The following is a 12,194-nucleotide window of genomic DNA, read 5'->3' as shown; positions in this document are numbered from 1 at the left end:
TGCCTGTCCCTGTCGCGTCCCGATTGGGCCTGGTCTGCCGCTACTCTACGCGTCATTACGGCTGCGCGCGATCCGGCTTGCGTCCAGCTCGTTCGACGTTGACATAGCTAGCTAGAGAGGTATAATTGTGCGCCGCCAGCTGCACCGCCAGACCGCGACACAGCTTGGTGTTGAGCATTGGACGCGCACTGCAGTTTCTGCGTCTTCTTCTCTCTGCGCCTGCTTTCTCTCTGCATCTTCTTCGCTGCCCCTTTTGGCCATCACCGCCGACATGGCTTCGAAGCGCGTTGCTGACCAGCCCCACGGCTACGAGTTCTTTGGCCCGTACGTTCGCCCTGCCCTCCTCCTCCGTTGCTCGCTCCGCTGACCCACCAGTCCCGGCGCCTTCGTCATCTCCTTCGGCCTGCCTGTCCTGGTCTATGTCTTCACCTTCCTGTGCAACGACGTCTCCGGCTGCCCTGCGCCCGTGCTGCTTGCGCCGTCCGCCTTCAGCTTCGACCAGCTGAAGAAGGAGGTCGGGTGGACTGGCGTCGAGGGCCTGCTCAACACCAATGCCGTCCTGGGCACGCTCGGCTACTACCTGCTCAGCCTGACCCTGCACACCTTCCTGCCCGCCACCCAGGTCGTCGGCACCGAGCTGCGCAGCGGCGGCAAGCTCGACTACCGCTTCAATGGTACGTACAAGACACCTACAACGACGCGTCTCGAACGACACACCTAACATGTCCAGCCTTCAGCTCAGCGCTCTTCACCATGGCCATCTTGGGCGCCGGCACCGTCGTGTACGGCGCCGACTGGTCGGTCTGGACCTTCATCACCGACAACTACGTCGCCATTCTCACCACCAACATCCTGATCTCCTACATCCTGGCCACCTACGTCTACGTCCGCTCCTTCAGCGTCAAGCACCCCAAGGACCCCGATATGCGCGAGCTCGCGGCGGGCGGCCACTCGGGCAACGTGCTGTACGACTGGTTCATCGGCCGCGAGCTGAACCCCCGCGTTGTGCTCCCCATCTTTGGCGAGGTCGACATCAAGGCGTGGTGCGAACTGCGCCCAGGCATGCTCGGCTGGATCATCATGGACCTGGCCTTCATCATGAAGCAGTACCGCAACCACGGCCGTGTCACTGACTCGATTATCCTGGTCACCATTGCACAAGCCGTCTACACCTTCGATGCGCTATACATGGAGCCTGCGATTCTCACCACTATCGATCTGATCGCCGATGGTTTCGGCATGATGCTCTCCTTCGGCGACCTCGTCTGGGTGCCCTTCACATACAGCCTCCAGGCCCGCTACCTCTCCGTCTACCCCGTCGACCTCGGCTTCCAGGGCATTGTCGCAGTCCTCGCCGTCCAGGGCGTTGGCTACTACATCTTCCGCGCCGTCAACAACGAGAAGAACCGCTTCCGCACCAACCCCGACGACCCGCGCGTCAAGCACCTCAAGTACATCGAGACTGCTGCTGGTTCCCGCCTCCTCGTGTCTGGCTGGTGGGGCACCGCGCGCCACATCAATTACCTGGGCGACTGGTTCATGAGCTGGTCGTACGTTCTGCCCACCGCCATGTCCGGTTATGTCATCCGCAATGTCGCCGAGCACCCGATCCAGTCTGCGCAGAGCGATGCCTACTTCTTCAAGAACAGCTACGGAAAATACGTTGTCCCTGACGCTGCAAAGGGCTGGGGCATGATCTTCACCTACTTCTTCATGGTGTACTTTGCCGTGCTGCTCATCCACCGCGAGCGCCGCGACGAGGAGAAGTGCAAGAGGAAGTACGGCAAGGACTGGGACAGGTATGTCGAGCTCGTGCCGTACAGAATCATCCCGTACGTGTACTAGACGGAAGGGAAAGTGAACGCAGCGCTACCAGCGACGATGCTGGTCAAAGACGCGCGTCGCGAGACTGAAAAAACGCAATGCTACCGCGAGACGGTCAAAGACATGCGTTGTTGTAAGACACAGACACTGATGGAATGCTACCGCACGGCCGGTCAAAGACATACATCTGGGACCGGTGGAAGAGGAACTGCAACGCGATCGCGTGACGATTGAAGACGTGCACGAAAAATTAGTACAGATGTAGCGCTATCGTATGCGATTAAAGACGCACATCACCATAATGTATATTGTGAGAATCTACTTCCCTTTCCTATTCGCAGGTGACTAGACGATGCAGCGGGCCATTTTGCCAGATCGGGCCATTGTTCCCTTTACAGACACTCAATCATGCTCGAAACCGCATGTACTGCACTGTTCAATTGATTCGAATGAATACAGCGTGCACAAAGAGACGTTGTCACGCCCAGTGTTGACTTCAAAGGCACATGCTCAATCGAGTCGTGACATGTGAACCCCCGAAGTCGCCGCACGGCGATCCGATGCGTTGTGCCGAGGTGACGCGACCCCAGTTCCTAGCACCTCAATGTAGCACATCATCCCGGCTCCGCTGGAGAGCATCATGCACGATAGTCTTTGCCGCGTCTCTGGGCTGCGCACGCGACACTCATCCCGGAAACAGTCTTGACCCGCGCCCTGATATAGTTGTCTCGGCTCCTGGATGAGCTGAGACCTGCGACTGTCGCCCCACCGGGCACTACAGACGTTCGCCATGGCCGACTCAGTAGGTAGGTGCCGATGCCAAAGCCACGGCGGTAACGACAAACTGGCATCGACCTGACCATGCCCGCACAGATCGAGTCTTTAGCCATGCGCTCAACACAGTAAACAAGATCCGCACGGGGTCGCAGAAGCCCCCCTCCACCACCCGGTTACGGCTGTATGGGCTGTACAAGCAGGCCATGGGTATGCAGCACCCATAGCGACCAAGAAAGAGGCTGACGTGAGCAGAGGGCGACGTTGACGGCATCATGGACCGCCCCGAGGGCAGCGGCGAGCAGGAGCTACGGGCACGGGAGAAGTGGTATGCACGACACCACATCCATGCTGGGATGCCATGTGTATTGAGCCTGGGATATTGACAGCACACAGGGACGCTTGGAAACAGCAGAACAATCTCTCTCGCACTGAGGCAAAGCGCCGCTACATTACCACCCTGATCGACACCATGCACCAGTACGCTTCGCCGTCGCCCGACTCGCGTGAGCTCGTCGCCGAGCTCGAGTTCGTCTGGGACCAGGTCAAATCCAACGTCCCCTCTTCGTCGTCGTCGTCGCCTCTCCAGACCATTGACCAGGTAGGCACAGGCATGTCGGCGTCGTACTCGGCCCTCGAACGCCAACGCGGCTCCAAGGATCCGGACGAGTACTCCGACCAGAACGAGGACCAGCCCCTTCAAATCAAGTCGCCCATGTCGCAGAGCGAGGAAGAGCTGGAAGCTGAGGAAGCCGAGATTGACCGCGACGAATTCGTCGATGCACCAGACTCGCAGTACGCACTGGAAGTCTACCGCCGTGGCGCAATGGACCACAACCTCTCCGAAGCCAACACCCAACCGCCCTCCAAACCCCCTAAATCCCGCCGCCAAACGCCAGCCTCCCGCCCCATCTCTCGCCGTACCATCGAACCCCCTGGCCCCGGCACACCCACTCCTCGCCCACGCATGCGCCACATCATCCCGCAACCCATCCCCCTCCCGCCCTCCTACAATAACGCAAAGCCCGATCCGGACCCCCCCTCCGCCGCAGACCTCAAGTGGCGCAAGCGCATCGAAACCTCCCTCATGAAAATGACCGCCGAAGTCGCCGCGCTCCGCGAGCAGCTCGAGGCTCGCCGCCTGTTCCAGCACCGCGTGCACTACCGCTTTTTCCGCGCGCTGTGGCGTTTCGTATGGGCTGGCGCCAAGCACGTTGCTGTTGATCTGCTCGTGCTGGCGCTGCTACTGGCGTGGATGCGCAGCAAGGGGGATCGGAGGATGGAGGGTGCGGTGCGGGTCTTGCTTGGAGATGCGGTGGCGCAGATCAAGGGCGGGCGGCTGACGGGCGTGGCGATGCCCAAGGTGCCGGCGCTGCCAGCGCTGCCAGCGCTGCCGAAGCTACCGGGTCTGGGACGGAAAGGGTAGTGTGGACGCGAGGGGCTGTTTTCTAGCGCGGCGTTGCGGCTCGTGTTGTACTGTTGATGTTTGGATGTTGTGTTGTATATACGCCAACGCGAGCGCTGTTGTATGAATACATACGTGCATACATACATACATATACTCTCACGTCTCTTCCCCATTCCCCTCCTCGGACAACACAGCCCGGCTGCTGGCTGCTGAATATCCTTTCATATGCACTCACTGCGTTCTCAACTCACAGAGACGTCCAAACAGAGATGCTCACACCGAGAATAAGCACGACTCCTTTCAGACACTCCGAATGCTCAAGACCGCCCAATGCCTTCCAGGAGTACCCAGGCGTGTCAGGCATGACGTCATACAGCCTAACCCTATCTACAGCACCTTCCTCTTCGTCTTCGTCGACCATGAAATCCACTGTCAGCGCCGTCAGCCGTCAGCCAAACCCAGTAAATGCTGCATGGCCTTACAGAAGTACACGTAACATGTAGTCTATTCGAGTCGCGCAGCTAGACTCGGCACGGCTACCCCACCACTACCGGCCCCGGATCTGCATGCTAGCCGCGCGCCACAGCCTCGGTTTCGAGTCGCTATGGGTGGAGAAGTGTTATGTAGTTATGGAGACCGCATGACAGATTACTCTTCTAAGACTCGCACTAGGACGTCGACAATTGGTGCGGCCTTCGGTAGGCAAAGAGTTCCTTATTCGAAGGCGGGGAAGCCAATCACCACTGCGGGTAATACCAAATCTTGATGCTTATGTGGTACTGAGTATATTATATGGAAGGGAGAGCTGGCCGCCACTGAACATCCCCTCTACAGCCAGGACTCCGTGACAAGCTGATCGCTCCGACAACATGGCGACCGCAAAAGTCGCTCCCGCGCCCATCACCGAAGTCCCCATCCCCGTTGCCAACAAAGCAGACGTCGACACCGAGACCCAGCATCTGGCCGTCGAGGAACCGCTCCCCTTCGACCCCAAGGCGCTCAAGGAGAAGTACCTCGCCGAGCGCGACAGGCGCCTGGCTCGCAACGAGGGCGTCGAGCAGTACACGCTCCTCGATGGCAAGCTCACGCGCTACCTGAAGGACCCATGGGTCGAGCCTGGATTCACGCGCACCCCTGTCACGGAGGAGACGCAGGTCGTGATTGTGGGCGGCGGGTACGGGGCGCAGGTCGTAGCGGTGCGCCTGCAGGAGGCGGGGATCACGGACTTTCGGATTGTGGAAAAGGCCGGGGATTTCGGCGGGACGTGGTATGTGTTTCGTGTGCTGTGAGAGTGCGTGGGTTTGGCTGACGTTGCAGGTACTGGAATCGCTACCCAGGTTTGTTGTAGGCGCTGCTGAGTCGGGGGACTGGATGTACTGACGAGGATGCAGGTGCGCAGTGTGATATCGAGTCTTACATTTATATGCCGCTGCTCGAGGAGATTGGGTATATGCCAACGGAGAAGTATGCGAAAGCAAAAGAACTGCTCAGGCACTCGCGGATGATTGGTGAGAAATTCGGTCTGTACTCGAAAGCTTTGTTTCAGACAGAGGTTGACGAGATGCGATGGCACGAGGAGGAGGGCAAGTGGGCCACACACACCTCACGTGGCGACGTGATCAAGTCGCGGTTTATCATCGCTGCGGCAGGACCACTGCACCGACCGAAATTCCCTGGCTTGAAAGGCATTGAGGACTTCCAGGGTCACTCGTTCCATTCATCACGGTGGGACTTCGACTACACTGGAGGCGACCCTTCTGGTAATCTGCACAAGCTGAAGGACAAGCGTGTGGGTATCATTGGGACAGGTGCTACTGCAGTTCAGATTGTCCCACACCTCGGCGAGTGGGCAAAGCACGTGTATGTCTTCCAGCGCACTCCGTCGTCGATTGATGTACGCGAAAACAGGCCTACCGATCAGGAGTGGGTGAAGAACCTGCAGCCCGGGTGGCAGAAGCACCGCATGGACAACTTCGACAGTCTCCTCAACGGTGGCAATGAGCCTGAAGACCTAGTAGGCGACCGCTGGACAGACATCATCCGGTCCCTCCTGACCGCCAAAGGCGACCCGACCGCAGACCCCGCAGCCTTCGCCGCCCAAATCCAGCTCGCCGACTTCAAGAAGATGGAGAGCATCCGCGCCCGCTGCGACTCAGTCGTCCAAGACAAAGAAACCGCCGACGCCCTCAAACCCTGGTACAACCAGTTCTGCAAACGCCCCTGCTTCCACGACGAATACCTGGACACCTTCAACCGGCCCAACGTCACCCTGGTCGATACCCATGGTCAGGGCGTCGACCATCTCACCTCTTCTGGCGTCGTCGCCAATGGTAAGGAGTACGGCCTCGACTGCCTCATCTACGCCACCGGCTTCGAGCTCGCGAACAACTGGTCGCACAAGACCGGCATCGAGATCTACGGCCGCGACAACTGCACCATCTCCCAGAAATGGGCAGACGGCGCGTCTACGCTGCACGGCTGGGCCAGTCGCGGCTTCCCCAACTGCCTGTGGGTCAGCATCGTGCAGGCCGCGTTGACGCCGAACTTCATGCACGTCACTGCGGCGCAGGCGGCGCACTTTGCGTATGTCATTTCCGAGTGTGCCAGGCGCGGTGTCAGGACGGTCGAGCCCACGCAGCGCGCTGAGGAGGAGTGGTGCGATACCATCGTCAAGGGGGCGTCGGTGCGCGCTGACTTCTTTGGCGAGTGTACGCCAGGGTACTATAACAATGAGGGCCAGCCCAGTGCGGCGGCAGCACGGAACGGGACGTATGCGTATGGAAGTCAGGCATTTATTAAGATCCTGGAGGCCTGGAGGGAGAAGGGCGATCTGGAGGGGTTGGAGGTGAAGTACTTCGAGCAGGGGCCGGTAGCTGCCAACTTGTAGATGGATATCATTACTGTTCGTTACGCAACGCTGCTATATCAGATACATATCGCCCATCATTTTATGCCCAACGCCAAACTCCCGCATGCTGTTCAAAACTCACCGACCCGCACTTCGCCCACGAAACTCGGCGTCAAGAAATCCCCCACCTCGCCCTCGTCCGGCGGCGTATTCGGCCCCACACTGCTCATCTTGCGCCGTTTCCCCGCCCCGCGCATCTCGCGCTCGCACTCCAGCTCGTCCCGCAACCGCTCCGCCTCGCTCTCCTTCTCCTTCCACAGCCTTAGCACCGCGCCCCTCTCTTCCTCAATCCGACGCGCCTCGTCCTCCCCCTCCGCCCGAATAAACGCAAGCAGCGCATCGCGCCCCGCCGCCGCCGCGTCCTCGCCCTGCAGACTCGTGCCCGTGGAGCACCCGATCGCGCCGAGCAGCGCGCCAGTGGGCGACAGAATGGGCAGGCCGCCTGGGAGCGTGCAGATGCGCGGGCTGGGCGGGGGGTGGTCTGAGAGCGCCGAGGTGGGCAGGCGGGTCGATGCGGAGGTGGCGGCCATGGCGATGGCGGTGTCGATGGAGGAGAGTTTTGCGCCGTCCAGGCGCGTGAAGGTGAGAAGGTGGGTGTGTGCGTCGACGATGGCGATGCTCATTGCGAGACCGAGGTCGGTGGCGTGGAGCGAGGCGGCTTGGAGGGCTATGGTGGCGCCGGTCTGGGTGAGTGTGGGGAGGGATACGACGGCGGTTGTTATTGTTGCCATGATTGATGTGGCTCCAGTGGGATAGGGTGTTCAGCGGCTAGGCGAAGTGTCGGTTCGCATATGCTGCTGTGAGCCTACGATGGTGGATGAAGAACTCGGAGAAGGCTGAGAATGCACAGCCTAAAGCGAGAAGCAGCAAAGCAGCAGTCATGGAAGTTTGCGGTGTGACACGCGACAGTGGAGGCTGCTGCTCTTGTACCTACTCGTAACAAGCGCTGCCGGGAACCCAGTTCAGATGTGGAGAAAGCGGTCGGTCCAGGACCCAGAATCCGGGGCACAATCACGCATCATATCTAGTACAGGCATTGGATCTTTCGACTCGGATTACTGGGATGTGCTGCAATCTTGAGCTCTCGAATGTGTAGGCCCGGATTCATTGTCCCGAAAGGGAAATTATTGGTACCTTACTGTGGAGAACTTGACAGTTTCGCTTAAGGTGGTCAGGACAGACATCCAGCCTATCGATCGGTACGGGTCCCGTTGGTTCGAGCCAGTAATGGAAATCAGTAGTCGCCCACTCGGATTGCAATGCCGGCGTGGATGTGCGGTGACTGTGGCATGAGAATTTTCTGAGGGAAGGTATCCTATATGCAATGTCAGTGCCGCGTTTTTGACGTTAGCATTTCATTAATTCTGAGACGTGTGCTAGGCTGTGACTAACATCAGCAAAATGTCGCAGTTGTGGTGTAAGGTTCATAGTGGAGATGAAGGTTGTGTCATAGCTGCTAACTCGGAACGGACTGGTCCGAACGTTTGACGACGCAACACGAACATCCAGTCTTCACCGAGTCACTTGAAAGCCTAAAATCTAATCTCACTTTGTGAACCAATCTCTTACATAGGCTCTTTACTTACATCCAGTCGGCTTCATCGCAGCTGTGTGTGGGATCCCAACAAGGGACGCCACTCTGTTTTCCAGCACACTGTCTCTCGTGCAAGGCCCACGCGGATCATTCGGAGGCAGATTACTTCCAAAGCGTGCATTCAGCGAAACACGAAAGAATGGTGCTCGAGACTAAGATAGGTTTTCTTTGGGCTGGCTTTGTCTGATCTCCCTTGTTCTTTCCCCGTTACAGCCTTTGTCCAAAATTCTAATTGACAAGCGAGTTTGATTGCCGTTGTATAACTGGGCTCATCTATCAGTCAAACCTCCAATCTTCCTATTCACCCAGTCAGACCCATTCATAACAGACCTATACAGCTATCAAACCTTTCGAAAACGCACAGCAGCCCATCCTAGGCCAAGAATCATGACGACTACGGCAAACTTCCTACGACAGTCCCCCACTACCAAACTCGACTCCGCCACTCACATCTCGACAGTTTATACCAAAACAGTCTCATACATTACACAGACATCGTATTTTGGAATAGAACGTGCGGCCACAGCGCTACCTCCGGTCACGATATACAAGACGCTCGTCGAGGAGACACTCGTCAGAGACACACACAATGATACCCCACTTCTCTTGTTTTTAGATTCTATTGCGTTCTGGATCATACTTTTCACTATTATAATGTACTTCCTGGGCCTGTCCATTGTGGTCACACCTGTTAGAAATGACGAGCAGGACCCAGAGCCTACGCCTGAACAAGGAAACCCGAACATTTGATCGAAAGTAAGACAATTTCATCTCATTTATGAAGTCCAGTGCAGCAACAACGAACCGAATGCACACATGAGGAAGAGCTTGACGATCGCCAGCATGCTCATCCAGGTAACCCGGCGACGAAGTGCCAAGTCGAATCCTCAGAGACGAATGGAGAAGCCTATGAGTACAGCAGTGAGCAATTACAAGTCCCGCTCAGCGTCGCTTGGATGTTTCCGCCAAATTAGCCGGCCGAAGAAAAGCTGAAGAACAGCTTAGCAGCACGCGTGAAGTTCGTCACCAATGTTAATTTGTGTCTGAAAGGGGTAGACAATGGCGGACCAGACGATAAGGGCGAGTGCCTTAAATACTCAATAATCTTCACAAGCTGTTGCAGTAAATGCGTGATAGATACACTTGAGCTGGAAAAGTGGCAGCGGCACCAATTGTTTTGTGATACGGCTGGATCGAGGGATAGTCAAGGGAAGTATTGGATTTAACTTAGCTCTTCTTTTGGACTGTTTTGTATAGTTTGCGTACGGATGGCGCTTCTTGCGGATTCGGCAGTACAGTAAACTGTATTTACTACTCAGTTCAGGATGAGTTCCGGCGGTACTCGGCGGTGATTCTCAAATGCGCTCAATTTACCCTTTCATGATTTCTCTAATCTGCAGCGTGATGTGAACTTGCAGGTGCTGCGACAGGACGAGCAAAAGCTAAGCCGCTCTGGGACTGGTGCATAGCTGCATAATCTCATGGGCTGTTCAACCTGTTCTTCCAACCTCACATCACGCAAGACATCCTGTTCACATTGTTTATCATCAGTATTGGCATTTAAAACCGTAAACTACGTTTCGGCCGTGTCTCATGTCCCAAATGCGCCATGTCCACTCCCGCGGTACCAAGGCCTGAGAGGTCTTGCCATGGCAGCGCAGCTAGCGGCGGTGCCTGTTACCAAGAGCCAATCCGACCATGATCATCCTTACGACTTTCTCGGCACCATCCTTCACAAGGCCCTCGGTCTGTACAATTGCTTCCTCTAGCGTGAGCGGTCCTCTCATGATGCTTGTGAAGGCTTTGATACCTGCCCCATAGCATCCATCCGCTCCTTCTCCGATGGTTCCAGCTAGCGCAACCACCTGCGCTCCGCGTCGCTTTGCTCGGCGAGCAACCTCTGTCGTCATTTTGCCTTGGGTCGACTGTGAGTCGAGACTTCCCTCGGCAGTGATGACAAAATCCCACTGCTTTTCAAAGACTCGGTCAAACTCGAAGTACTCATTGATGGCATCGCTCCGAGCCCGCAGCCTGGCGCCAAGCATCATCAAGCCCGCACCAAGACCTCCGCTCGCGCCGCTACCAGGGGCGTTCGAAATGTCTCTCCTTAGTGTATCCTGCGCAACCTGGGCGAATCGGTCCAACGCATCCGCGAGCAAGTCCACTTGGTCCGGAGTAGCACCTTTCTGAGGGCCGTACACTCGTGCAACTCCCCTAGGGCCGCAAAGAACGTTCTTGACATTGCACACGGCTTCAATTTGAACTTTGTTGGCTGTCAATGTGTCAGAGTCGTTACGATCAAGTGATCGGAGTTTACTTACCAGCATCTTTGCGCAGTCGAGGATGAACACTGCACCAGCAGATCTTTGCCAGGCGTGACAGTCCCTGACCTCCGCCTGCCTTGGAAAGTTCTGCGCCTTCGGCATCAAGAAGACGAACGCCGAGTGCCTGAAGCATACCCGCGCCGCCATCAGAAGTCCCTGAATCTCCGCAGCCTATGATGATCTTGGTGCATCCGCTATCTAACGCTATCCTGATCAGCTCTCCGACACCATATGTGGTGGTCACCGTTGGGTCGCGTGATTCCTTTGGAACAAGACGAAGCCCAGCAGCTGCAGCCATGTCCAGAACAGCTGTCTTGTTATCTTCATGGACAAACCCCAGATGTGACTGCACAGGCTCGCCAATGGGACCTGTCACGGTCGCATCTACGATTTTGCCGCCGTGAGCCGCCACCAAAGCCCGAGCAAAGCCTTCCCCGCCATCGTGCAGTGGAAGTTTTCGGATTACTACTGATTTCTCGTCTAGAACCTTTCGGCAGCCGGCTTCGATTGCATCCGCTACGTGTTCTGGCCCAAGACTTTCCTTGAAGCCGGAAGGCGCAATCAGGATTCTAAGCGGATGTCCACCCAGAATCTCTGACGTCGGTGTAGGCAGAAGAGTCGATGCCGAAAGTAGGACCTCGTCAATCTGCTGTTGAGGCAGGTTGAAGGTCTTCAAGGTGCGAAGCCTAGGTAGCTTTGGTCGGCTGGCTAGTGTGTCTGGCACCACAGCTGGAGCGCAGCTGTCGGCACCTCCAGGAAGCATGGTGAGCATGGTATGTTGGTTGAAGTAAGATGGATGTTCTGAAAGAAACAGTGATGTTTGAATGCAAGTGAGCGTTGAAGCGTATTGACAGCTTTTCAAGAGTGTAGAAGCGAATGCGGTTCAGAGCTGCTTGCTGATGCTGTCCAGAGTTGAGCACGCGACACTTCTTATATTCATCAAAGACGTTCTCCCGACTCAATTAGCATCCTCCAAAGACCGTCTCAGGCCACACAGCCTGACGATAACGGTACTACCCTGAATGATGCACAATACACCGCCATGGAGACACGCTTGGAGCCTTAGGATGCAGCCAACCATTCGAACCGAAACGTCACTAACTTGCGGTATACCATCCGCTGATGAACTGCTTCCATTCATAGACTCACTGTTGTCGACACAGCCGAGCATTACGACTACTGAGACATAGCCATTCACCAAGGCTGTCTAGATCGCCGTACCTTATCAACAAGCTCTCTATGTCCCACTGATTAAGTCTTGACCCGCAAGTCCGTTTGAATTTCCTTGCAGATCCAAGTCTCTTGACGTTGCTCGGCTAGCCAATCAGGGTTGATCACGTGCATTCACCAAGCGTATTGGCG

General features: G+C 56.5%; 5 protein-coding genes across 5 annotated transcripts; 3 read left to right on the top strand and 2 right to left on the bottom strand.

The window, feature by feature from the left end:
• The first annotated feature begins 27 nt into the window (after nucleotides 1-27).
• C7974DRAFT_385355 (ergosterol biosynthesis ERG4/ERG24) lies at nucleotides 28-2,206 on the top strand. The gene is made up of 3 exons (XM_046140941.1): nucleotides 28-324; nucleotides 376-674; nucleotides 731-2,206. The coding sequence occupies exons 1-3, from the start codon at nucleotides 272-274 to the stop codon at nucleotides 1,843-1,845; spliced, it is 1,467 nt and encodes a 488-aa protein (XP_046001378.1). The 5' UTR covers nucleotides 28-271; the 3' UTR covers nucleotides 1,846-2,206.
• Nucleotides 2,207-2,328: 122 nt separating this feature from the next.
• On the top strand, nucleotides 2,329-4,172 carry C7974DRAFT_100798 (acyl CoA binding protein-domain-containing protein). Its single transcript, XM_046134839.1, has 4 exons — nucleotides 2,329-2,630; nucleotides 2,698-2,808; nucleotides 2,854-2,926; nucleotides 2,995-4,172. The coding sequence occupies exons 1-4, from the start codon at nucleotides 2,615-2,617 to the stop codon at nucleotides 4,022-4,024; spliced, it is 1,230 nt and encodes a 409-aa protein (XP_046001377.1). The 5' UTR covers nucleotides 2,329-2,614; the 3' UTR covers nucleotides 4,025-4,172.
• Nucleotides 4,173-4,875: 703 nt separating this feature from the next.
• Nucleotides 4,876-6,899, top strand: C7974DRAFT_350905 (uncharacterized protein; the record flags this gene model as incomplete). Its single annotated transcript, XM_046139473.1, has 3 exons — nucleotides 4,876-5,279; nucleotides 5,324-5,343; nucleotides 5,398-6,899. 3 exons carry the CDS (start codon nucleotides 4,876-4,878, stop codon nucleotides 6,891-6,893), a joined length of 1,920 nt encoding a protein of 639 aa, XP_046001376.1. The 3' UTR covers nucleotides 6,894-6,899.
• Nucleotides 6,900-6,985: 86 nt separating this feature from the next.
• On the bottom strand, nucleotides 6,986-7,645 carry C7974DRAFT_408946 (uncharacterized protein; the record flags this gene model as incomplete). Its single annotated transcript, XM_046143364.1, has 1 exon — nucleotides 6,986-7,645. The coding sequence occupies one exon, from the start codon at nucleotides 7,643-7,645 to the stop codon at nucleotides 6,986-6,988; it is 660 nt and encodes a 219-aa protein (XP_046001375.1).
• A 1,805-nt stretch (nucleotides 7,646-9,450) lies between these two features.
• C7974DRAFT_430859 (glycerate kinase) lies at nucleotides 9,451-11,595 on the bottom strand (the record flags this gene model as incomplete). Its single annotated transcript, XM_046144732.1, has 4 exons — nucleotides 9,451-9,497; nucleotides 10,190-10,780; nucleotides 10,830-11,401; nucleotides 11,432-11,595. 4 exons carry the CDS (start codon nucleotides 11,593-11,595, stop codon nucleotides 9,451-9,453), a joined length of 1,374 nt encoding a protein of 457 aa, XP_046001374.1.
• Nucleotides 11,596-12,194: the final 599 nt, after the last annotated feature.

This window comes from Boeremia exigua (assembly GCF_020726555.1).
Source record: "Boeremia exigua strain MPI-SDFR-AT-0100 chromosome Unknown C7974scaffold_2, whole genome shotgun sequence".
NCBI lineage: Eukaryota > Fungi > Ascomycota > Dothideomycetes > Pleosporales > Didymellaceae > Boeremia > Boeremia exigua.
Note: the sequence above shows the minus strand (reverse complement) of the source record. Positions and strands in the feature narration are given on the sequence as shown.